Raw genomic sequence first — 25,944 nt, forward strand, 5'->3', positions numbered from 1 at the left:
TTTATTTTTTTTTAAGTATGTCAGTTTGTATTAAGTTTTATTTTATATGTTTATGCTTAAACTGAGAAATGAAAATGAGAAAAGTTGGCAGAAATAAAGTTTTATTTTTTTATTTAACTTGATTTTAGTCGTAGTTAATAATATTTGAGGTTTGTGGTCAGTAAGACTTGTTTTGAATGTAATATTTATACTCAGCAATCCACAATATTAAGTAGCACTGTTTTCAACATTAATAATACGTAAAATAATGTTTCTTCAGCTTTGTAACAAATAAATTACATTTTAAAATACAAAACATTTTAAGTTGATTTTTTTAAAAATAAAAAAAACTTTCAAACATTTTAAACAAGAAAAAAGAAAAAGAACTGCCTTAATCTTTTAATGGCACTCAAATTTGAAATGATTTTAACAACCATGACGGAGACAAAAGGGAGTTTTTAAATGAAATAATTTTATTATTTAATGCACTGCCTCACACGTACAGTGGATTCCTTTGCGTTATGCAATATGGGACAATTACTATGAGAATGTGATGGCGAATGGCTAGGACTAGATTTGCTGAGTAGTAATCTCATGTTTAGAGTCAAGCAGAAACACTTCCACATCTGTCAGCACAGCCGAGTGTGACCGGAGTCAGATGATGTCTGCGACTGGATCTCTACACCCATCCTCATTCCTGTGTGTTCAGCACAGCATACAAAGGCAATAACATGACATACAAAAATAAAATAAAATAAAAAAAAAACATTTGCCAGACTTCTTGCTCATACACAGATAACACAATACATTAAATCACAAAGTTACACAGCAAAAAGAAAGAAAAAAAAAACCCAGTGGGGAAAGCCACGTTAGAAAGAACAAATCATCAAAAAGAAGTGTACACCCTAAACCCTTCGTGACTCTGGGAGTCGAGGGTAAACGCTAGACAGGATGATTTCTGTTCTGTGCTCACCACTGCGGTCGAACACAGACATCCATGTGGCAGTGCAACCCCATGACCGTAGCCAGAAGACAAAAATAATCCAAAAACACTGTTCTATATTTTTCGATTTATGAGTTTGTTTTTGATGTATATGCACATGAATGTTCGTTTCTCTCTCTCAAAACATATACACTCTATTTATCAGTATATATGCCTGTTTATGGCGTACCAGGGGCACTTAAACGGAGTTATTTCACCCTGTAGCTTCTTCTAACCCTCCTGTGTCTGGGTCGAGGATGCGCTGTTGAAGGTTAAAGCCCCCGTTCCTCTGACTTCTCTTTTCTCTGAACACTTCCTGCACCCTCCTTCCTTCCAACCCTCCATCTTTTGAGTTTTTTTCCCCTGGAGACGCAGTTACAGACAGAGCAGTAAAGTGGGAGAGAGAGAGCGAGAGAGAGAGAGCGAGAGAGAGATAGAGAGTGGGGGAGTGAGTGTGCGATCAGCCGAATGCCGAGTCGACCCCCTGCGTCCCACGCCGTCTCTCAGCCCATCTCTTTCCACTGTCGGTAGAAGTCAGTGATGCTCTTCAGCTCCATGCCTGCTGCTGTCACCGCCTGGACAGCCGCCTGCAGCCAGAGCAATGGACACAGAGTTAATGCAGCTTACAAACAGACCCCACTGCAATAACACTAAGCGTTCTTACAGGGAAACATCTGGACGATCTAAATTCTGCTAGGTCTGGGTGGAGCAGCAATGCTACAATACAGCTTAGCTTTTCCATCAAGAAGCAACATTTTACAGCAGAAGTAGCAACACATGCCACTGTATTGTGCATTTTCCAAAAAAATTCATCTTTCGTAATAATATACACTACTGTTCAAATGTTTTTTTTTGTTTTTTTTTAAAGAAAGTAATACTTTTATTCAGCAAAGATATGTTAAATTGGAAAAAGAAAAAAAAAGTGATAGTAAAGACTTCTGATAGTAAAGCAATGCTAAAGATTTCTACAAAAAAATGCATAAATGCTGTTCTTTTTGACATTTAACTGCTGAAAATTCAGCTTTGTACGGAAGTTCTAAGCGGCCATGCCTTATTTTTTTTTTCCTTCTTGTTTTCTCGTTATAACGACTTATTTTCTCGTTATATCGACATAACGAGAGTTGTTTTCTCGTTATAACGACTTAATTTTCTCATTATATCGACATAACGAGAGTTGTTTTCTCGTTATAACGACTTAATTTTCTCATTATATCGACATAACGAGAGTTGTTTTCTCGTTATAACGACTTAATTTTCTCATTATATCGACATAACGAGAGTTGTTTTCTCGTTATAAATCACAGGAATAAATTATATTTTGAACTATATTAAAATAGAAGACCGCTATTTTAAATTGTAATAATATTTAACATCACTGTACTTTTGATAAAATAAATGCAGCCTTTATGAGAATAAGAGACTTCTTTAAAATACATTAAAAATTGTACTGATCCCAAACTTTTGAACGATTTACATACATACACATATACACAGATATATATATACATATGTGATCCTGGAGCACAAAAGCAGTCTTAAGTCGCTGGGGTATATTTGTAGCAATAGCCAAACATACATTGTATGGGTCAAAATGATAGATTTTTCTTTAATGCCAAATCATCATGTTCCATGAAGATATTTTGTAAATTTCCTACCGTAAATATATCGAAACTTAATTTTTGATTAGTAATATGCATTGCTAAGAACTTCATTTGGACAACTTTAATGATGCGATTTGCTGCTCAAGAAACATTCCTATTATCATCAAATGTTGAAAACTGTTGTGCTGCTTAATATTTTTGTGGAAATGGATAGATGTGTTCAGGAATCTTTCATGAATACAAAGTTCAAAAGAACAGTATTTATTTGAAATCTTCTGTAACATCATAAAGATCTTTACTGTCACTTTTAATCAATTTAAAGTAAATTTCGCCAAAAAATTATCTTATACTATGTTATAATGTTCTACAATACCATTCTATTATGATGGTAAAAGTTTATTTGCAGTCTGCTAATGCCCGGCTGACCTTCATGGAAGCTGATCTTTCAGTCAGCTCCTCTAGTGAGTGTCCTGTCAGAATGGTCACCATGCCAGCGGTGTCTTCATCTCCACTGCTCTGAGATCCCGTCAGCTGGCGACAGCTGTCCACCATCTTATACAGGTGCCTGTCAACAGGAACAATCAGAGTTGAGACAGTGTCTGCAGAAAACCCTACAGGACTTCAAGACTGCAGTCAAAATGACAAAATAGAAGTGAAGGGGATGTGGCTTACCAGGCTTCAATGTCCTGTCGTTTTAATTTGTCTCTCTCAAAGCTTCTTCCCGACTCTTTCTGGCAGCGGATGTACCTGTTGCATAATCAGTGACAATAAAAGCTCAAGCGTGAAACATTAAACCGTAGACTTTCTCAATAGCGCCGTCTCAAATTGAAATGCATGTTAGAATCAGACATCTTGTTTTACAGGTCTGCCGTCTACAGTTTGGAAGAGTTTTACAATACCAGCGTGGCTAAAACTCTCTCATGAGTTCAAAACGTACCTGTTCCCCTTCCGGAACTCTGTCTCAAGGAATCTGATTCCATCTCTCGCTCCAGAGTTCTCTTTCTTCAGCAAATCCAGACCATCAATCACTGCAAGAGATCAGAAATTCATCTCAGTCAAGCAATTTGTACAAACACATCATTCCTGGCGCACGTTCTGTACAAAAAGTCCATACTTTTCATTACTTCTGAGGTACAAACTGGAGGAGTTTAGAGCTTGAATCATTTAAAGTGCAGCGATTAAAAAGAACTAGTGTAAACATTCTGCTAGCCAATTAAAAATATTGGCCAATTAAATCACAAGATGCCATACAGATGTCAAGTATCTACGCCAAGACGATTCACAGGGCTGCTACTCTTTTTTTAAAGATGAATTTCCTTTTCCATGACTTTCCCAGTTTCTAGACTGAATAAGGATCGCTAAAAATCATTTTGAGTCAGACTGACATGCTAATAAAACATTCAGAATGATTTGTGAACCATTTTGACCAACTCAAAAAAAATTATTTGCAGGACTTTAGTTATTTTAGTATTGTTTATGCTATTATAGTATTTATTAATATTTTGAATGAGCTTATATTTTTATATATCAGCTATTTTAATTTGAGCAATTTTATGTTTTTGTCTTTTTTTATATTTCTATACAGCTTTAATTTATTTTTATTTCAGGAATTTTATTACTTCATCTTAAACATCCATTTCTCATTTTTTTGTTTTTCATCAAATATTAAAATGTAAATATTTTATTTAAACTTATACACAATAACTAGCAGTGTTATTTAAGTATTATTTATATCGTATTTATTAGCATTTGCTTTTTGTCAGTAATTTTGTTTTGTGCTTGTCATTTTTATTAGTTTTTTTTTTGTACTTCAATATAGCTTTATTTTATTTTATTTCAGTTTTAGTAATTTTAGCACTTTAATTTAAACTTACTTATTTCTAATTTGTATTCAAGTTTCAGTTTTTCCATCAAATATTTAAAATATAAATATTTCATTTCGCCTTTAATAATAATAATAATAAAAAAAGATTTTAATTGTTTTAGTTAACAATAACACTGTTAAATAGCTGACCAGCAGAGTATAAACAGATAAATATGCATTCACTATAGAAATTAATGAATTAATAAGATTCAATTAAATTGCATGACATTTCCAGACTTGAAAAACAATTTTTAAATCCCCTGCCATTTCCAGATTTCTCACAACTGTGGAAACTCTCATTAGGAGACGAGAGGAGACACGCGGGCTGACCTGTGCGAGGGATGATGATGATGAAGCAGCCGCTGGCAGCCAGCTGTCTGAGCAGCCCCAGGTGCTGGCAGAGAACCGCGGTATCTGGCACCAGATAAGGAGACATGGAGGACTGCGCTTTGGGCTGCTGCAGACTTCCCTCCAGCTGAGAGACCTCCAACTGCAGACAGAGGAAATGCTTCATTACTGCGGATACATAATTTTTTTGTTTTTCATCAAATATTAAAATGTAAATATTTTATTTAAACTTATACACAATAACTAGCAGTGTTATTTAAGTATTATTTATATCGTATTTATTAGCATTTGCTTTTTGTCAGTAATTTTGTTTTGTGCTTGTCATTTTTATTAGTTTTTTTTTGTACTTCAATATAGCTTTATTTTATTTTATTTCAGTTTTAGTAATTTTAGCACTTTAATTTAAACTTACTTATTTCTAATTTGTATTCAAGTTTCAGTTTTTCCATCAAATATTTAAAATATAAATATTTCATTTCGCCTTTAATAATAATAATAATAAAAAAAGATTTTAATTGTTTTAGTTAACAATAACACTGTTAAATAGCTGACCAGCAGAGTATAAACAGATAAATATGCATTCACTATAGAAATTAATGAATTAATAAGATTCAATTAAATTGCATGACATTTCCAGACTTGAAAAACAATTTTTAAATCCCCTGCCATTTCCAGATTTCTCACAACTGTGGAAACTCTCATTAGGAGACGAGAGGAGACACGCGGGCTGACCTGTGCGAGGGATGATGATGATGAAGCAGCCGCTGGCAGCCAGCTGTCTGAGCAGCCCCAGGTGCTGGCAGAGAACCGCGGTATCTGGCACCAGATAAGGAGACATGGAGGACTGCGCTTTGGGCTGCTGCAGACTTCCCTCCAGCTGAGAGACCTCCAACTGCAGACAGAGGAAATGCTTCATTACTGCGGATACATTTTTTATTTGGATAAATGTTGTGAGCCAGATGTGCATTAACAAAAGTTACAAATAAACCCAACAGCTGGTCTGACCTGTAGGCGCAACTGGGCCATATCTCTCATGAGTCGGTTTCTGCGAGCTTCCTCCTCCGCCTGTGGACGAGCCGAGGCAAGGTCAATATAACCTCAAAACATGACTCAGATTTTACCCTCAGTAAACACAAGGTGTGAATAAGGAGCTAAATATATTTTTGACCTTAATAAGGAAGATAAATAGAGGAGTAGTATACTGTAAACAGACAGACACATACATAAAAAGATCAGGTGGTTTGTGCATTTCTTTTTAAAAGAATACCTTAAAGCTCCCTTAAAGAGATGAATGATTAAACCCACAGATATCTTTAACCTTACTATTCTGGGAAGTGAACTACAAAAAGGGCACCTTGCTGTTTCACACATTATATTCCCACCAAAGGCAATAATATAAGAGAAAGGAAAAAGAAAGGCTGAGAGATAAATATGAAATATAAAACACAAGTGTTTGTTCTTCTATAAATCTTAAGATGGCTTTGGAGATGACATTGCTTTGCATACTGTGCCCTAACTGTATGCAAAAAATACCATGCTCCATATGTTTCTTGTCTTCAGACGTTTTCTGTTTCTTTTATACACTACCGTTTAAAAGTTGGACTTTCATTCATATTGTTACACCAAGAACCTATTTCAAATTAATGCTGTTCTGTTAAACATTATATTAAAAGAATCCTGAAAAATATACTCCAAAAAAATAAGCAGCACAACTGTTATACTACGATTCAACACACTGATAATACTAAATGTTTCTTAAGCACTAAATCAGCATATTAGAATGATTTCTGAAGGATCATGTGACACTAAAGACTGGAGTAATGATGCTGAAAATTCAGCTTTAACATCACAGGAATTAATGACATTTTAAAATATATTCAAATACAAAACAGCTATTTTAAATGGCAATACTATTTTACAATATTAGCTTAACTGTATGGTTGATCAGATAAATGCATCCTTGTTAAGCATAATACACTTTCAAAATCAATTAAAAAAAAAAAATCTTAACAAACCCAAACCTTTAAATGGTAGTGTATATAATGTCACTGTTTAAACGCACAGCACACTTGACAATAGAGGCGGATACTGTCAAACAGAAATGTTGGAGAACTTTTTAGTCATTATGTCTTACAGACCAAAATATCTGTAATGACTAAAACAGGATCAATAAAGCAGGACAAAATGGACTGATAGCCTACCGCTGCTATCCAACATTTTAAAACCCTCCACGAGTTCCGTGTTCATCTTTGGATCTGCATAAAGTTACATTTTTGTGCATTCAAAACATTGAGTTTTGCCTAAAGACTGCATGATTCATGTGCATGAACTCCTGTGCTTCCACTAACCTCACCTGAATGACAAAAGATGGGTTTCAGATTAGATCTAACACTATCTGACATTTAAAAATGATTAAAAATCTAAATTAAGAGGACAATTGGATGCGAGTGTTAAGATGTTGGCTGAATGTCAGAAACATTTTAAAACCCTCCACGAGTTCTGTGTTCATCTTTGGATCTGCATAAAGTTACATTTTTGTGCATTCAAAACATTGAGTTTTGCCTAAAGACTGCATGATTCATGTGCATGAACTCCTGTGCTTCCACTAACCTCACCTGAATGACAAAAGATGGGTTTCAGATTAGATCTAACACTATCTGACATTTAACAATGATTAAAAATCTAAATTAAGAGGACAATTGGATGCGAGTGTTAAGATGTTGGCTGAATGTCAGAAACGGAAAATTCTAAATCTAATTTTCTTACTTTGCTGTTTACACACATGCAACAAGATCTAATCAGGATATCTGTAGGACAGCACAAATGCAGACTACAACCAACAGAAACTGCTTTTGAAAATCATATAGGACTCTCAAACTCTGAGCTTATTTAACAGCAGGGACACAAAGTTCATGCTGATTGCCGTGGTCGTGCTGTAGTGGCGTCTTATGAGAGATCTGCGCCTTTCACTGCAGACTTATTCCATGAGCTTGTCATGGACTGCCAGCCATTCTTTTCATTCGCAGACCCTGACGGTTTTAATGAAATTGTACCAGAAAGAGCCGCCTCTTCACCGGCACAGCAAGGTGGCACTTCAACCATCATTTGTTCTACCCGTAAGGGCTGCATGGTTGCTTGGCAACATAAGGCTCTCAAGCAAAAGCTCACAAATGTGGTGAGGTTTTATGAAAAAAAGACTTGTTTTCTTTACTGTAGACATGTCTGTGTGGACCCTATCATTAAGATACACTTTCAGTGACTATTTCTGCAAATATTTAAGTGCTACGACTACTGAAATCCCCAATCGAGCCAATGCATCTGAACACACAAAAGAGATCAGCTGAGTTACTGTTTCAAGAGAAAAAACGTTCAGAGTGTAAATCAATACAAAGCTGTTATTGCTCCACTAATAGTTTGCTTTTATGCCTTTCTTTCATTACTATTCAATCTCATGTCTTTTACCATGCGGAACTGGGCCTTGGCCTGCTGAACCAGGTTGTCCTGCTCTGATTGGCTGATGCTGGTAAAGATGCCCGCCTCCGGGTTGAAGTGCAATACGTTGCCTTGGAGATTTGTGAGGAAGTGGCCAAAGCTGCGAATGCAGCACACACGCACCACACACTGGACAGCACCGAGAAAACAAGACATAAAAGAGGAACATGAGAGAATGCAAAAGACACTGAATGTTAATTATACTTGTGTAATGTAACGAAACCCTCTGCATTCTAATTAGCTGCAATCAAGTGCTCAATTTTCACTGAACAAACATTACTGTGAAAAATGATAGTCATGTAGGGATGAGTGAGAATCCTAAGAAATGTAAGGATTACAATTGTTTTAGTACTTTTGAAGCACCACAAAATTATTCTATTATAATATATAATTTTTTGTTTACATATACACTACCGCTTAAAATTTTTGAATCGGTAAGACTTTAATGTTTTTTTTTTTTAAATCTCTTATGCACACCGAGGCTGCATTTATTTGATAAAAGATACAATAAAAACAGCAATACTAGCGAAATATTATTACTATTTAAAATAATTGTTTTCTATTTAAATATTTATTACATGGCTCTGTGGAATACTTGATTCTGATTAGTCAATCGCACCATCCAGCGGTATGTTATTCCCAGATAACAACCGCCAAATTGAATAACACACCGCTCATCCGGGTACTACGAGTTATCTTGACCGATACTACTTATATGCTTAACGAGTCACTCCGCTATCGTTGACTGTCTGGCGCCATCTTGTGACTGAAAACCCTTAACCACAGCGTGTTACAATGGAAGACTTCAGCATTCATTTCAACATATGGTAAAAACAAATCTTTTTAGCTGTGTAATAAGCAGGATAATGTACATCTAGCCGGTTGTTATCTCAGAATAAACCCCTTCAGGCTAATACAAGACCCCTCCGCTTCAAGTTGGGGTCCTGATCACCCTGTCGGGGTTTATTCTGAGATAACAACTGGCTGGATGTACATCATCCCTTACTTAAAAGTGTAATTTATTTCTATGATGGCAAAGCTGAATTTTCAGCATCATTACTCAAGTCTTTATTGTCATATGATCCTTCAGAAATCATTCTGATGCTGATTTGATGCTCAAGAAACATTTCGTATTATTATGAATGTTGAGAACAGTTCGGCTACAAAAAAAAATTATAATCTTACTGACCCCAAACTTTTAAATAGTAGTGTATATAAGTACCATTAATTAGAGTTAAGACTCAAATGCAAGCAAAATGTAGTAAAAATCTAGTTATCAGTAATTTTTTTCTTTTCCACACAGTTTTAACTAAATGAACACAAAGAACAAAGACAGTCATACATGAAACATATGATTTAAATGTCTTTGATGACACAAACAAATTGTTGAATCAGTTGTTCAGATACATTTTTGAATTGGTAAAAATACTTAAAAAGGAAAATAGTGAAACAGCACAGCTGCCACAAAAATTCTTCCATGTGTCCTTCCTATGAGCACACAAGGAGGTAAGTGTGATGGTTACCTCATCCAGAGGGGTAAGAGGGGGTCTCTGGCTAGTGAAGTCCAGGCGTCGATGGGCTACGCTGAGGGCAGGAAGGTGACGGAGGGCCAGATCCTCTGGTAAGAGCAGCGTCTGGACCAAACCAGGCTGCTCACACTCATTCAGCAGTTCTGTTACATGCTTATTCAGACCTAAATCTGCACGAGAACCAGAGAAAAAATCTTGTTATTATTTAATCCATTAATAAAACTGTTTTTATAAACTGATATCTCTTACCTGTTTCTAACATCTTGCTGCCCTCAGGAAGCAAATTAAGCAGCACTGAGAGTCTGTTCCACAAGCTCTGAGAACTCTGTTTGGGTAGATACCAAAGACCATCATGTATACAATGTATAACAGTACCAACATGTATAACAGAAACAACATATAACAATACCTAAGCAAACAAATGATTATGCTGTTTACTCTGGTAAAATGCACAATTTCAGATTCACATGTACCTGAGCGCACATGAGGATGATATCAGTGTTCGTCCTCAGCCAATCCAAGAAGACCTTCACCACCTGGATGAGACCCTGATTGGTCAGAATCACCAGTCGCTCAGAAAGGGTTTTCTCACTGTGAAACGAATGGTTGCTGTGCTCACTGCCCTCAGAATCAGAATCTGTGTACGACAAATCAAATATTCTTAGTTTTTTAAGAATGGACTAAATATGCACTTTTTGAAGGAAATAACAGTGCTTGAAAGGCAGAGTAACAGTACAGTGTTAAGGTTTTAGGTAATTTCAGGCTTTTGGAAATGTTACATCAGAGTTTTAAACTTCAAATTTCTTAAAAATTATACACTACTGTTCAAAATTTGGGGGTTAGTAACTTTTTTTACTTTCTATTCATCAAAGCAGTGCAACTGTTTCCTGCATTGATAATAGAAAGAAACCTTAATATGTAGTATATATAAAATTAATCTTAATAATAAGAAATTTCTCATGCACCAAATCAGAATATTAGAATGATTTTTGAAGGATCATGTGACACTAAAGACTGGAGTAATTATGCTGAAAATTCATCTTTGAATCACAGGAATAAACTACATTTTAAAATACAGTAAAACAGAAATCAAGTATTTTAAATGGTCATTTAAAACAGTATTAATGTTTTTTTTTCTGTATTTTTGATCCAATAAATGCAACTTTGGGAAGCATAAGAAACTTCTTACTAGGCCCAAACTTTTTAAATGGTAGTGTAAAGCATAAAAAGTAGTTTAAAGGGATAGTTCACCTAAAAATGAAAATTTGATGTTTATCTGCTTACCCCCAGGGCATCCAAGATGTAGGTGACTTTATTTCTTCAGTAGAAGACAAACGAAGATTTTTAACTCATACCGTTGCAGTTTGTCAGTCATATAATGGGATATAAAGTGAATGGGAATCACGGCTTTGAGAATCAAAAAAACAGATCGCAGACTTTGGCGGTAATGCACTTATAAGTCTGCGATCAACCGTAAAGCAAGAAGAAGACGCGTCACGCGCCGGCTGAAGACGACGACACGAACGTGCTCAAGACAGTTCGGACATTGCAGTAAATCAGAGGTAAAAAACCATATAAATACTGTTCAGTTTCTTGCACAGATCGATCGTTTCATGTCTTTACACATCAATGTATCATCACAAGCTGCAGGGTTTAATTTGGTTTTGTTTCTGTATGTTTTTTTTAACTTTCAAAGCCGTGATTTCCATTCACTTACATTATAAGACTGACAGACTGCAACTGACAGACTGAGTTAAAAATCTTCGTTTGTGTTCTACTGAAGAAACAAAGTCACCTACATATTGGATGCCCTGGGGGTAAGCAGATAAACATAAAATTGTCATTTTTGGGTGAACTATCCCTTTAAGACTGAAATAATGTGCAAAAAAAAAAATAATCTAAATGAATTGGAAAAAAACTCAAAATCACTTTTTTGTAAGCAAGTTACCATTGTCATTGGTTCCATTAGCAATCTCTGGACTCATGCTTTGTGGTATTTCTCCAGTATGAGGCGTGGCTTCTTGGACTGGGGCAGGGTTTGATTCTGGAACGGGGTTAGTGGGAGCTGCAGGGTGGCAGGGTGGATTGCTAAAGGTGGGGGCGAGTCGAAAGCAGCGTTTGGCTTGGAATAGCTGAGAGGACATGGCCTGCAGGTCTGCAGGTTTGCTTGCGTCATTAGACACTAACGGGCCATTGGTTACTGGAGGTGTAGAGTTCTCCTCCCTAGACGGTTGCGGTTGCTCATCTTCCTCTTGTTGCTGCTGTTGTTGTGGCACATTCTCTGCATCCTCCATGTCTTCGATGTCTGAACGAGATTCCTGACTGTTCATGTCGGAGTCCGTCTCGACGTCAAACGCCGTGCCGCCCTCATCCTCCTCCGAACCACTTTCCCAGTTGCCATCCTCTGGCAGTGGTCCCCTCCGCCCTTCCCTTCCTAAAGAGTTCATCTGGACTGTAGTAACTCCCACACTGTCGACCAGACCGCTGCCTTCCTCATCCTCTTCTTCATCACTCTCAAATCCCTCGCTCAGGTCGCTCTCGTCCTCCTTGTGAGCGCAGCGTCTGCGGCGAAGCATAGAGAGCCGTGAGAACTTCCGCTTCTGTTTTTGCTTCTCCTCAGCTGATCTTTTCTCCTCCAGGCTTTTCTTTGTCCCCGCTGTCCTTCCGTTCCCCTTAGGCTCGTCTTCCTTGTTCTTCTTCTCCTCGTTCTCCTCTTCATCATCTTCTTCTAGGGAGCCGTTCTGCAGGGTTCTCTCCTCTGAGAGAGCAGCACTACCATGATCTCTGGCATCAGCGTCGTCTATGAACAAATGCATCACATTGGGTAGGTTAGTTTTAAGTGAAGTGTCACATGACGGCAAAAAGCAGAAACAAAAGCTTTTCCAAATCCTAGTGAGCTGCCTAACTAGAAAGCATTAAGGCACCATAGGTGCTTCATGACAAAAAAACATTATTGTGCTTTCTAAGATTCCAAATATTGGCAAAAATCTAAGGCAGCACTGCATATATTCTTCACAGATACAACTTCTGTGGCAAATTACAAACGTACCCAAAAGTACATTATAATCAGAAAGACAAAATTAAAAAGAGAAAAGAGAAGTACCAGTGTTATCAGTGCGCAGAGGTGGGACGCCACTCTCGCCCTCCTCCAGTTCAGCTTGCAGTCGAATGTTGACATGATTGACCAAATGGGAGAACAGAGCCAACGTGAAAGCGATGGAGGCACTGTACTGCTTTGAAGCTAGAATTGAATTACAGTTGCACAGATGAGTTAGTACTTAATTTGCAAAAAAAGTTAAATACGAACTGTGGTTTAAAAGCTTCCAACAGTTCAATAAACGGGTATTAAATTGACAGATATTTGATATATCATTTTAATATCCTGACTTTTCCAAGGACGGAATACAATTTTAAAACACCCTGATATTTCCAGGTTTTTCATTGCATAGCATATTCTCACATGAAATGTTTATTTACATTTTTTATTTTATATCTACTTGTCATTAACCAATTTTACACACACAATATATATACAGTGGGTACGGAAAGTATTCAGACCCCCTTAAATTTTTCACTCTTTGTTATATTGCAGCCATTTGCTAAAATCATTTAAGTTAATTTTTTTTCCTCATTAATGTACACACAGCACCCCATATTGACAGAAAAACACAGAATTGTTGACATTTTTGCAGATTTATTAAAAAAGAAAAACTGAAATATCACATGATCCTAAGTATTCAGACCCTTTGCTTTGTTCTACCCGTAAGGGCTGCATGGTTGCTTGGCAACATAAGGCTCTCAAGCAAAAGCTCACAAATGTGGTGAGGTTTTATGAAAAAAAGACTTGTTTTCTTTACTGTAGACATGTCTGTGTGGACCCTATCATTAAGATACACTTTCAGTGACTATTTCTGCAAATATTTAAGTGCTACGACTACTGAAATCCCCAATCGAGCCAATGCATCTGAACACACAAAAGAGATCAGCTGAGTTACTGTTTCAAGAGAAAAAAAGTTCAGAGTGTAAATCAATACAAAGCTGTTATTGCTCCACTAATAGTTTGCTTTTATGCCTTTCTTTCATTACTATTCAATCTCATGTCTTTTACCATGCGGAACTGGGCCTTGGCCTGCTGAACCAGGTTGTCCTGCTCTGATTGGCTGATGCTGGTAAAGATGCCCGCCTCCGGGTTGAAGTGCAATACGTTGCCTTGGAGATTTGTGAGGAAGTGGCCAAAGCTGCGAATGCAGCACACACGCACCACACACTGGACAGCACCGAGAAAACAAGACATAAAAGAGGAACATGAGAGAATGCAAAAGACACTGAATGTTAATTATACTTGTGTAATGTAACGAAACCCTCTGCATTCTAATTAGCTGCAATCAAGTGCTCAATTTTCACTGAACAAACATTACTGTGAAAAATGATAGTCATGTAGGGATGAGTGAGAATCCTAAGAAATGTAAGGATTACAATTGTTTTAGTACTTTTGAAGCACCACAAAATTATTCTATTATAATATATAATTTTTTGTTTACATATACACTACCGCTTAAAATTTTTGAATCGGTAAGACTTTAATGTTTTTTTTTTTTTAAATCTCTTATGCACACCGAGGCTGCATTTATTTGATAAAAGATACAATAAAAACAGCAATACTAGCGAAATATTATTACTATTTAAAATAATTGTTTTCTATTTAAATATTTATTACATGGCTCTGTGGAATACTTGATTCTGATTAGTCAATCGCACCATCCAGCGGTATGTTATTCCCAGATAACAACCGCCAAATTGAATAACACACCGCTCATCCGGGTACTACGAGTTATCTTGACCGATACTACTTATATGCTTAACGAGTCACTCCGCTATCGTTGACTGTCTGGCGCCATCTTGTGACTGAAAACCCTTAACCACAGCGTGTTACAATGGAAGACTTCAGCATTCATTTCAACATATGGTAAAAACAAATCTTTTTAGCTGTGTAATAAGCAGGATAATGTACATCTAGCCGGTTGTTATCTCAGAATAAACCCCTTCAGGCTAATACAAGACCCCTCCGCTTCAAGTTGGGGTCCTGATCACCCTGTCGGGGTTTATTCTGAGATAACAACTGGCTGGATGTACATCATCCCTTACTTAAAAGTGTAATTTATTTCTATGATGGCAAAGCTGAATTTTCAGCATCATTACTCAAGTCTTTATTGTCATATGATCCTTCAGAAATCATTCTGATGCTGATTTGATGCTCAAGAAACATTTCGTATTATTATGAATGTTGAGAACAGTTCGGCTACAAAAAAAAATTATAATCTTACTGACCCCAAACTTTTAAATAGTAGTGTATATAAGTACCATTAATTAGAGTTAAGACTCAAATGCAAGCAAAATGTAGTAAAAATCTAGTTATCAGTAATTTTTTTCTTTTCCACACAGTTTTAACTAAATGAACACAAAGAACAAAGACAGTCATACATGAAACATATGATTTAAATGTCTTTGATGACACAAACAAATTGTTGAATCAGTTGTTCAGATACATTTTTGAATTGGTAAAAATACTTAAAAAGGAAAATAGTGAAACAGCACAGCTGCCACAAAAATTCTTCCATGTGTCCTTCCTATGAGCACACAAGGAGGTAAGTGTGATGGTTACCTCATCCAGAGGGGTAAGAGGGGGTCTCTGGCTAGTGAAGTCCAGGCGTCGATGGGCTACGCTGAGGGCAGGAAGGTGACGGAGGGCCAGATCCTCTGGTAAGAGCAGCGTCTGGACCAAACCAGGCTGCTCACACTCATTCAGCAGTTCTGTTACATGCTTATTCAGACCTAAATCTGCAAGAGAACCAGAGAAAAAATCTTGTTATTATTTAATCCATTAATAAAACTGTTTTTATAAACTGATATCTCTTACCTGTTTCTAACATCTTGCTGCCCTCAGGAAGCAAATTAAGCAGCACTGAGAGTCTGTTCCACAAGCTCTGAGAACTCTGTTTGGGTAGATACCAAAGACCATCATGTATACAATGTATAACAGTACCAACATGTATAACAGAAACAACATATAACAATACCTAAGCAAACAAATGATTATGCTGTTTACTCTGGTAAAATGCACAATTTCAGATTCACATGTACCTGAGCGCACATGAGGATGATATCAGTGTTCGTCCTCAGCCAATCCAAGAAGACCTTCACCACCTGGATGAGACCCTGATTGGTCAGAATCACCAGTCGCTCAGAAAGGGTTTTCTCACTGTGAAACGAATGGTTGCTGTGCTCACTGCCCTCAGAATCAGAATCTGTGTACGACAAATCAAATATTCTTAGTTTTTTAAGAATGGACTAAATATGCACTTTTTGAAGGAAATAACAGTGCTTGAAAGGCAGAGTAACAGTACAGTGTTAAGGTTTTAGGTAATTTCAGGCTTTTGGAAATGTTACATCAGAGTTTTAAACTTCAAATTTCTTAAAAATTATACACTACTGTTCAAAATTTGGGGGTTAGTAACTTTTTTTACTTTCTATTCATCAAAGCAGTGCAACTGTTTCCTGCATTGATAATAGAAAGAAACCTTAATATGTAGTATATATAAAATTAATCTTAATAATAAGAAATTTCTCATGCACCAAATCAGAATATTAGAATGATTTTTGAAGGATCATGTGACACTAAAGACTGGAGTAATTATGCTGAAAATTCATCTTTGAATCACAGGAATAAACTACATTTTAAAATACAGTAAAACAGAAATCAAGTATTTTAAATGGTCATTTAAAACAGTATTAATGTTTTTTTTTCTGTATTTTTGATCCAATAAATGCAACTTTGGGAAGCATAAGAAACTTCTTACTAGGCCCAAACTTTTTAAATGGTAGTGTAAAGCATAAAAAGTAGTTTAAAGGGATAGTTCACCTAAAAATGAAAATTTGATGTTTATCTGCTTACCCCCAGGGCATCCAAGATGTAGGTGACTTTATTTCTTCAGTAGAAGACAAACGAAGATTTTTAACTCATACCGTTGCAGTTTGTCAGTCATATAATGGGATATAAAGTGAATGGGAATCACGGCTTTGAGAATCAAAAAAACAGATCGCAGACTTTGGCGGTAATGCACTTATAAGTCTGCGATCAACCGTAAAGCAAGAAGAAGACGCGTCACGCGCCGGCTGAAGACGACGACACGAACGTGCTCAAGACAGTTCGGACATTGCAGTAAATCAGAGGTAAAAAACCATATAAATACTGTTCAGTTTCTTGCACAGATCGATCGTTTCATGTCTTTACACATCAATGTATCATCACAAGCTGCAGGGTTTAATTTGGTTTTGTTTCTGTATGTTTTTTTTTACTTTCAAAGCCGTGATTCCCATTCACTTACATTATAAGACTGACAGACTGCAACTGACAGACTGAGTTAAAAATCTTCGTTTGTGTTCTACTGAAGAAACAAAGTCACCTACATATTGGATGCCCTGGGGGTAAGCAGATAAACATAAAATTGTCATTTTTGGGTGAACTATCCCTTTAAGACTGAAATAATGTGCAAAAAAAAAAATAATCTAAATGAATTGGAAAAAAACTCAAAATCACTTTTTTGTAAGCAAGTTACCATTGTCATTGGTTCCATTAGCAATCTCTGGACTCATGCTTTGTGGTATTTCTCCAGTATGAGGCGTGGCTTCTTGGACTGGGGCAGGGTTTGATTCTGGAACGGGGTTAGTGGGAGCTGCAGGGTGGAGCAGTACATTGCTAAAGGTGGGGGCGAGTCGAAAGCAGCGTTTGGCTTGGAATAGCTGAGAGGACATGGCCTGCAGGTTACTGCTGATGCTTGCGTCATTAGACACTAACGGGCCATTGGTTACTGGAGGTGTAGAGTTCTCCTCCCTAGACGGTTGCGGTTGCTCATCTTCCTCTTGTTGCTGCTGTTGTTGTGGCACATTCTCTGCATCCTCCATGTCTTCGATGTCTGAACGAGATTCCTGACTGTTCATGTCGGAGTCCGTCTCGACGTCAAACGCCGTGCCGCCCTCATCCTCCTCCGAACCACTTTCCCAGTTGCCATCCTCTGGCAGTGGTCCCCTCCGCCCTTCCCTTCCTAAAGAGTTCATCTGGACTGTAGTAACTCCCACACTGTCGACCAGACCGCTGCCTTCCTCATCCTCTTCTTCATCACTCTCAAATCCCTCGCTCAGGTCGCTCTCGTCCTCCTTGTGAGCGCAGCGTCTGCGGCGAAGCATAGAGAGCCGTGAGAACTTCCGCTTCTGTTTTTGCTTCTCCTCAGCTGATCTTTTCTCCTCCAGGCTTTTCTTTGTCCCCGCTGTCCTTCCGTTCCCCTTAGGCTCGTCTTCCTTGTTCTTCTTCTCCTCGTTCTCCTCTTCATCATCTTCTTCTAGGGAGCCGTTCTGCAGGGTTCTCTCCTCTGAGAGAGCAGCACTACCATGATCTCTGGCATCAGCGTCGTCTATGAACAAATGCATCACATTGGGTAGGTTAGTTTTAAGTGAAGTGTCACATGACGGCAAAAAGCAGAAACAAAAGCTTTTCCAAATCCTAGTGAGCTGCCTAACTAGAAAGCATTAAGGCACCATAGGTGCTTCATGACAAAAAAACATTATTGTGCTTTCTAAGATTCCAAATATTGGCAAAAATCTAAGGCAGCACTGCATATATTCTTCACAGATACAACTTCTGTGGCAAATTACAAACGTACCCAAAAGTACATTATAATCAGAAAGACAAAATTAAAAAGAGAAAAGAGAAGTACCAGTGTTATCAGTGCGCAGAGGTGGGACGCCACTCTCGCCCTCCTCCAGTTCAGCTTGCAGTCGAATGTTGACATGATTGACCAAATGGGAGAACAGAGCCAACGTGAAAGCGATGGAGGCACTGTACTGCTTTGAAGCTAGAATTGAATTACAGTTGCACAGATGAGTTAGTACTTAATTTGCAAAAAAAGTTAAATACGAACTGTGGTTTAAAAGCTTCCAACAGTTCAATAAACGGGTATTAAATTGACAGATATTTGATATATCATTTTAATATCCTGACTTTTCCAAGGACGGAATACAATTTTAAAACACCCTGATATTTCCAGGTTTTTCATTGCATAGCATATTCTCACATGAAATGTTTATTTACATTTTTTATTTTATATCTACTTGTCATTAACCAATTTTACACACACAATATATATACAGTGGGTACGGAAAGTATTCAGACCCCCTTAAATTTTTCACTCTTTGTTATAATAGTCAACTAAAACAAACTATTAAATTTTTTTTATTAATTAAAAATAAAGTTGAAATAAAATATAAAAAAAAATAGATGAAACACTAATGAAAATTAGAAATGGTGCCCTGAAATAAAAATAGAGTACTAAAATTATTAAAACTGAAATAAAAATTCAAGTTAAATATAAAAAAAACTAACTAATACAAATGACAAAAGCACATAACAAAACTAAATATTTATCTAAAATTAAAACATAAAAATTAAAATCTAATTCAAAATATGAATAAATACTATAAAAGTAATTATATGTCATAGTTGAAAAACAGTGGTCGTCCACTAGTCTTAAGTAAGTTCCCGACAACATGTTCCAAACCAAAGGTATTAAGTATATTTATCACTTGTCCTTTACAGTGTTGTATCTGGTCAGGATGCAGTATTTCATTTAATTTCATGAAACCAGCACTATTTTTAGATTGGTGAAGCAGTACCTGTCTGCTTATTCATTGCAACATAATTAACGACAAGATGACTTTGCGTAAAATGAGCAGCAGATGTTGTGATCAATTCTTTCAGTCCATACTTACCCCCTCTCTTCAAACTGTGCACCACCATAAGACAAGTCACCACCATCTTGAATATGAGGCTGTCAGGAAGCACAGAACAGACCGAGTCGTGCTCTTCCTCCTCCTCACTGGCTGACTGGCTGCCATGAGGAGGAAGTGGGAGGTAGAACAGCACCAGGTTAAAGTCTTCCAGCACAGACTGGCACAGTGATGTCAGCTCCGTCTCCATCAGACTAAAGAGGTGACAGGATATTAGTCAAATTGATTTGATTCTCAAATTATATCTTTCAGGTGAGGAATGATTTTTAATAACATTAAACAGGTTCAACTGGAGGTGATGCTCTCACCTGTTCTTGGGCTGCAGCAGGCTCTGCAAATACATGAAGCTCACCAGCAGTCTTTTGATGTCTTTTGACCTGAAGCAAGAATAACTTAATGTGAGTGCTACTTGCTCATGCTAGTCTACACTATGACGCTACAACGCTTTATGGTATGGTTTCCAGAAGGGATGTGCCCGAATCCGAATACTGTGTTCGGAAAGGAAATTACGTGAACTACAGAACCCCTAAGGGAATAAATACGGAATATAAGGGAACATAAATAATAATAAAAATATATTTCAATGCTTTCTCTCGCAATTATATTGTTAGGTAGTTATACTATATTTAAATCGCGGGCATCAGGAAGCCGCTATTAATATGCGGGGCAATGAAATTGTTTTTGAATGCGCGCTTGCTTTTTACTTTCATTTTCGAGATTCATGATCACACGTACTCTGGGTATACTACGGCGCGACAGTACTTATCACACATTTTATAAGATTAGATGTTTGTCAGTGGTGCTCAGGATCTGGAAATCATTCGCTATCGTCCTATCACTCATCTCTCCTTACTCTGTTTAAGTGGTAAGTGAAATTTTATGTACTGTAATGTAACAGGCTACCAACCGGGCCAACCATGTCCCTTTAGTGTCTCCATAAAATGTGTTATTCGTTTTCCGTGCCCTTCCGACTACGGATTCACTATTCGGGCACATCCCTTGTTTCCAGGTTACTGAGTGCTTTATAGGGTACTGTTAGGTGTTGTTTACTGATATTCCGGTCTCTAGATAAGGTTCAGGGGCTATATTACAAAAACTTCTTGACTTAAGTTTTGAAAAACCTTGATTTCTTAAATGCAAACTACAATGGTTACTATACAGATAGGACAGGATTATGCTTTAGGATGAGTATTAATATCAAGATTATGAATTTTGTTGTTCACCAGGCAAAAATCACATGTCTGACTAATTAGATAAGCAATAGCACACATATCCTTAAAAAGCTGCATAATTTAAGTAATCATTTATGTCCTCATCACAAACAATGCAGGACAAGTAATGCGTTGATGATTAATACTTGGGGATGGGTTTAAACTATCAACATAAATAATAATAAAAATATATTTCAATGCTTTCTCTCGCAATTATATTGTTAGGTAGTTATACTATATTTAAATCGCGGGCATCAGGAAGCCGCTATTAATATGCGGGGCAATGAAATTGTTTTTGAATGCGCGCTTGCTTTTTACTTTAATTTTCGAGATTCATGATCACACGTACTCTGGGTATACTACGGCGCGACAGTACTTATCACACATTTTATAAGATTAGATGTTTGTCAGTGGTGCTCAGGATCTGGAAATCATTCGCTATCGTCCTATCACTCATCTCTCCTTACTCTGTTTAAGTGGTAAGTGAAATTTTATGTACTGTAATGTAACAGGCTACCAACCGGGCCAACCATGTCCCTTTAGTGTCTCCATAAAATGTGTTATTCGTTTTCCGTGCCCTTCCGACTACGGATTCACTATTCGGGCACATCCCTTGTTTCCAGGTTACTGAGTGCTTTATAGGGTACTGTTAGGTGTTGTTTACTGATATTCCGGTCTCTAGATAAGGTTCAGGGGCTATATTACAAAAACTTCTTGACTTAAGTTTTGAAAAACCTTGATTTCTTAAATGCAAACTACAATGGTTACTATACAGATAGGACAGGATTATGCTTTAGGATGAGTATTAATATCAAGATTATGAATTTTGTTGTTCACCAGGCAAAAATCACATGTCTGACTAATTAGATAAGCAATAGCACACATATCCTTAAAAAGCTGCATAATTTAAGTAATCATTTATGTCCTCATCACAAACAATGCAGGACAAGTAATGCGTTGATGATTAATACTTGGGGATGGGTTTAAACTATGAGTAATAATAGTAGTAATGATTGTCTTAGATAGCACCAGTAATAAAATTTATAATAATAATAAAATAAATTTAACTTTTCTTTGGTTTCAAAAACCAACGAGTCATTAAAAGTTAATTTGAATTAAAATGTAATCCTATTTACTGTACTAATGCATTTAGTCTAAATGTGCCACAAAAAACTGTTGGTCTTGTTGTTTCTTGTCCTCTGAAACAACCAATTTCACTCAAAAAACATCAGACTATGAAAGCTAAATGGCAGAGAAGAAAAACATAATATTGATAGGTTTAGAGCATTACTTAAAATCACTTGAGCACTTCAAGCACAATTTAGATCAGTGTTTCTGTACTAGGCGTCTGCTGGATGACTTCTTGAATTCAATTAAATTATCTTAAAATAAATCTAATTAAAATGTTAAAAAATATAAAATCAATTCAAATCAAACCAAATATTTTTTTAATGTTCTCCCTCAGCAACTATTATTTTATTAACACTCAGTTCTTGAAACTTCTGCAATCAAAAAAATAATTGTAGTCTATTTACTATATTGATACTCACAGTTTCTGGTGGTAGAACAAATTTGAAAGCAAGCAGCTTTTTCAATTACAGCAGAAATACCAGTAGAAATATTATAGCCTATATGAATACCGTGGGCCTTTGAATACTGTGTTGAACGATGGAAAGCAAATCAAAAGGGTTGAGAACCTGATTTAGATAACAGGAACACACTGAACATATTTTCAAAAACACTCCTCCATCCTGTCTTTTATTTGTATATGAAAGAGAGGGAACACACCTCTGGCGTGATGGTGACAGTTTTTTCATCTCCTGTTTCTTCACCTGGTGGTACATCTTGGCTGCCTTGTCAAACAGACGCTTTAAATTCCCATAAGCGCCATCGAAGGGAGTCTCCGACTGAATACTATTCAACAGGAAAAAACAGTGTGTCATTGTTCATGCAGGGTTATCAGATTCTTCGAACACTAATCATACTAAACTGTGATGCTACATGTCAAAAGGGAAAGAAAAGGATTGTCATTAAACCGCTTTGTAATGCTGCTGTATCCATTCATTGTTGATTTAAATATGATGCTGTTCTCAGATGCCTTACCAGCGCAAGTAGTAGTAAGTAGCCTCCACGTTATAAAATTTACTTCCAGCAAGCGTACCCAGCTGATTATACGGCATGCCTGTAAAAGACAAAACAAATGATTTCCCCAATGCAATAACATGAAAGTCAAATAAAAAAAATAACAACAAGGAATCCATTAAATGTTAATTAAAATTCACAGTTTAACAGACAAAATCATAAAAGAGCATGCTCTCCAGTGCCAGGAAAAGGTGTTGTATGGAGGATGTGAGAAGCAAGGGCTCGCTCACCGACGTCAGGTGCGACAGACAGGGCCTGGTGATAAAAGCGCTCCGCCAGCTGCTCTGCCTCCACTCCCGCCAGTTCATTTTGGTACCGCGCTTCATAAACATTAAACAGCTTGATTTCAGATTATGTGAACATAAAATCACACTGCAAGACAGAGATTTGAGGGGCAGTTTTTATTAAATATCAAGTGAGAACACACTTACCAAGATCTCCCAAGTACACAAGGCATCTGTGACACGCCATCTGGGCCCACTCCATCTCTTTAGGGGTGGCTGAGACTGGTTTCTTACGACCTGCAGTCATTAATCAGATAGATTATCTAATGTACGGTTCATTCAGCTAATGCTGAAAGTGGGTAGTCAGACAGTATATATTGTGGAATAGTAGAGATTTTGCTACACAGTATTCCTAAATTTTTTGACCAATGAACTTCTGTAACATTTACATGACTTATACAATCAATTATAATGACTTGATACCAATTTTTCATTATCCTTAAATAGATTACATTCACAAAAATTGAATTTCTAGACAATTATACATTTACAAAAAAATTAATTTACATGATTTTTTTTCAGGTCTGATTAAATAAAAATGAAATAAAATTGACATTTAAGAAAAAAAAACTAAAAAGTATTTTATATTTATTTATTTATTATTAACATTACTTTATATTAATATATTAAGTAATCTTAATATAATGAATAATAATTCATTTATATATGACTATATTTTCATTTGAATAAGAAATATTTAAGATTGATTTTAAATTCCCTCTGTTTTCCATGACTGTAGGAACGCTGCCTCTAATATGCATATGAAAGCATGTCTCACCGATGAGTGGGTCAGTGACGTGTGTCCAGTCGATGCAGTCCTGTAACTCCAGCTGATAGTGTGACTGGATGTAGAGCAGCAGGTGTTGAAAGAAACCCACCCCAGCGATCAGATGGGTCCTGTAGGCGCACTCCAGAGCACTGCGGCTGTGAATATGCTGCAAAGAGAGGCACGATTTCAGCCTGATGACAGATACAACAGCAAATAAGTGTACTTTAAATTATGGAATATGCACAGTGTTACATGACAGTACCTTCTTGTTGGTCTTGATGACCTGAATGACCTCATAGTAGACCTTCCTCCACAGCAGCTCTTCTGCCTTGCGTCCATAGTCCACAGGGTGCAGGAACATCAGCTTTACACAAAGTTCCCGCAATCTGGTTAAAAAAATTTAATAAATAAAATAAGAAGCCTTGATATGCAACTATATGGGAACGTTAATGAGTTGTTGTGTCATAAACAGACGTGACAACGATAAAGGCTCTCTCTTCCATGTAAATACAACATAATCAGACCAATTATACTGTATTGTGCCTGGTCGGGTTGCAGAGAGAATAAACTTGTGCTTACTTGTTCCTCAAACTGATATTCTCAGGTTTGAAGACCTCCCTATATGATGACTTGCCGCTGATTATAATATCCAACTTATGCACCGTTTCCACAACAGCCCTACATAAAACACAAAAAAATGAGGAAAACACTGTTATATACACCACTTACTCACAATATAACAAATCCCATTCAACACTTTCAGTTATTAACTTGAATTATTGACCTCAGGGTTGAAATGTAAACAAAACAGCAATGTTTTGCATTAAAGGGGTCATATGATGCGATTTCAATTTTTTCTTTCTCTTATTACAAATAGCCACCGGGTGCCATCCAAACTCCATTGAATTTTTTAATGCATTTTTTTAATCACAAATGTATGAATTTCCCTCTCAATATTACTTGTATCACAAAACATGGTTTCCAAATATGGAATCTTGAGACTCAGACCTTTCCAACGATATGTATTTTGTCAAGATTATAAAAAGTTTTGATTCTAAAAGACCGTAATACTTTTGGAATATGACACCTCCCACTATTAAACAAAACAGCAATGTTTTGCATTAAAGGGGTCATATGATGCGATTTAAATTTTTTTCTTTCTCTTTGGAGTGTTACAAGCTCTTGGTGCGTAAAGAAGATCTGTAAAGTTGCAAAGACTAAAGTCTCAAATCCAAAGAGATATTCTTTATAAAAGTTAAGAGTCAGCCATGCCTACCTAAAACGCCTCGTTCTAACACGCCCCCACATATCTACATCACTATGTGGGAAGATTTGCATAACACCGCTCAAATGTTCACGCAAAGAAAGAAGACGTAACTTTTATTCTCGCTGTAGTATTGTTGTTGCCGCCGCCATGTCGTGAAGGCACTGTGTGATTCGTTGTGAAAGCGAAACTACTTTGTTTGGCCTTCCAAAAGAGGACGATATTTGCTTCGTCATGCCTGGAGCTGATCCGTGCTGGTCGCTGAGGAAATACTATAACTTTGCGCTGTGGATCGCCGGATCGGCTTTCACCGTGGACGAAGCGGAGTCCAGCCCGGGGTCGTCACATGTGGTTGCTGCAAGCCCTCCGGACGCTCCTTTGTCGAATCCGCCGCCTCTGCTCACTCTATCCCTCCAGCCGTTCCTCACTCCCCGGCCTCTGCTCACTCTAGGCCGCCGCATGTGACACAGTGTTTCGTTGTGAAAGCGAAACTACTTTGTTTGGCCTTCCAAAAATGGACATGACTAGAAATCAGTGGTTAAGTTGTATTTACAACACTGTTCCAGAACACTTCAACCCAAATATTCAGATGTGTGCAGCACATTTTATGGAGGACTGTTTACTGATCCTGGGAGAGTA

General features: G+C 37.0%; 1 protein-coding gene across 1 annotated transcript in view; it reads right to left on the reverse strand.

The window, feature by feature from the left end:
- Positions 1–554: 554 nt before the first annotated feature.
- The window catches only part of LOC107592175 (protein SMG5-like), a 28,870-nt gene continuing 3,480 nt past the window's right edge, over positions 555–25,944 (reverse strand). Inside the window, exons 2-28 of the mRNA XM_016281577.1 lie at positions 24,621–24,719; positions 24,304–24,427; positions 24,051–24,207; positions 23,420–23,509; positions 23,219–23,308; positions 22,950–23,028; positions 22,635–22,760; positions 19,944–20,012; positions 19,618–19,829; positions 18,567–18,704; positions 17,412–18,263; positions 15,937–16,100; positions 15,713–15,788; positions 15,458–15,633; positions 13,882–14,062; positions 12,899–13,036; positions 11,744–12,595; positions 10,269–10,432; positions 10,045–10,120; positions 9,790–9,965; positions 8,237–8,395; positions 5,780–5,839; positions 5,507–5,666; positions 3,500–3,590; positions 3,235–3,309; positions 2,989–3,127; positions 555–1,548 (exon numbers count right to left, since the gene is read on the reverse strand). Of these exons, the coding sequence (XP_016137063.1) occupies positions 1,465–1,548; positions 2,989–3,127; positions 3,235–3,309; positions 3,500–3,590; positions 5,507–5,666; positions 5,780–5,839; positions 8,237–8,395; positions 9,790–9,965; positions 10,045–10,120; positions 10,269–10,432; positions 11,744–12,595; positions 12,899–13,036; positions 13,882–14,062; positions 15,458–15,633; positions 15,713–15,788; positions 15,937–16,100; positions 17,412–18,263; positions 18,567–18,704; positions 19,618–19,829; positions 19,944–20,012; positions 22,635–22,760; positions 22,950–23,028; positions 23,219–23,308; positions 23,420–23,509; positions 24,051–24,207; positions 24,304–24,427; positions 24,621–24,719 (4,807 nt within the window). The 3' untranslated portion in view covers positions 555–1,464. The remainder of the gene's footprint in view (positions 1,549–2,988; positions 3,128–3,234; positions 3,310–3,499; positions 3,591–5,506; positions 5,667–5,779; positions 5,840–8,236; positions 8,396–9,789; positions 9,966–10,044; positions 10,121–10,268; positions 10,433–11,743; positions 12,596–12,898; positions 13,037–13,881; positions 14,063–15,457; positions 15,634–15,712; positions 15,789–15,936; positions 16,101–17,411; positions 18,264–18,566; positions 18,705–19,617; positions 19,830–19,943; positions 20,013–22,634; positions 22,761–22,949; positions 23,029–23,218; positions 23,309–23,419; positions 23,510–24,050; positions 24,208–24,303; positions 24,428–24,620; positions 24,720–25,944) is intronic.

This window comes from Sinocyclocheilus grahami, unplaced genomic scaffold (assembly GCF_001515645.1).
Source record: "Sinocyclocheilus grahami isolate Dianchi unplaced genomic scaffold, SAMN03320097.WGS_v1.1 scaffold150.1, whole genome shotgun sequence".
In the NCBI taxonomy this organism is placed as follows: domain Eukaryota; kingdom Metazoa; phylum Chordata; class Actinopteri; order Cypriniformes; family Cyprinidae; genus Sinocyclocheilus; species Sinocyclocheilus grahami.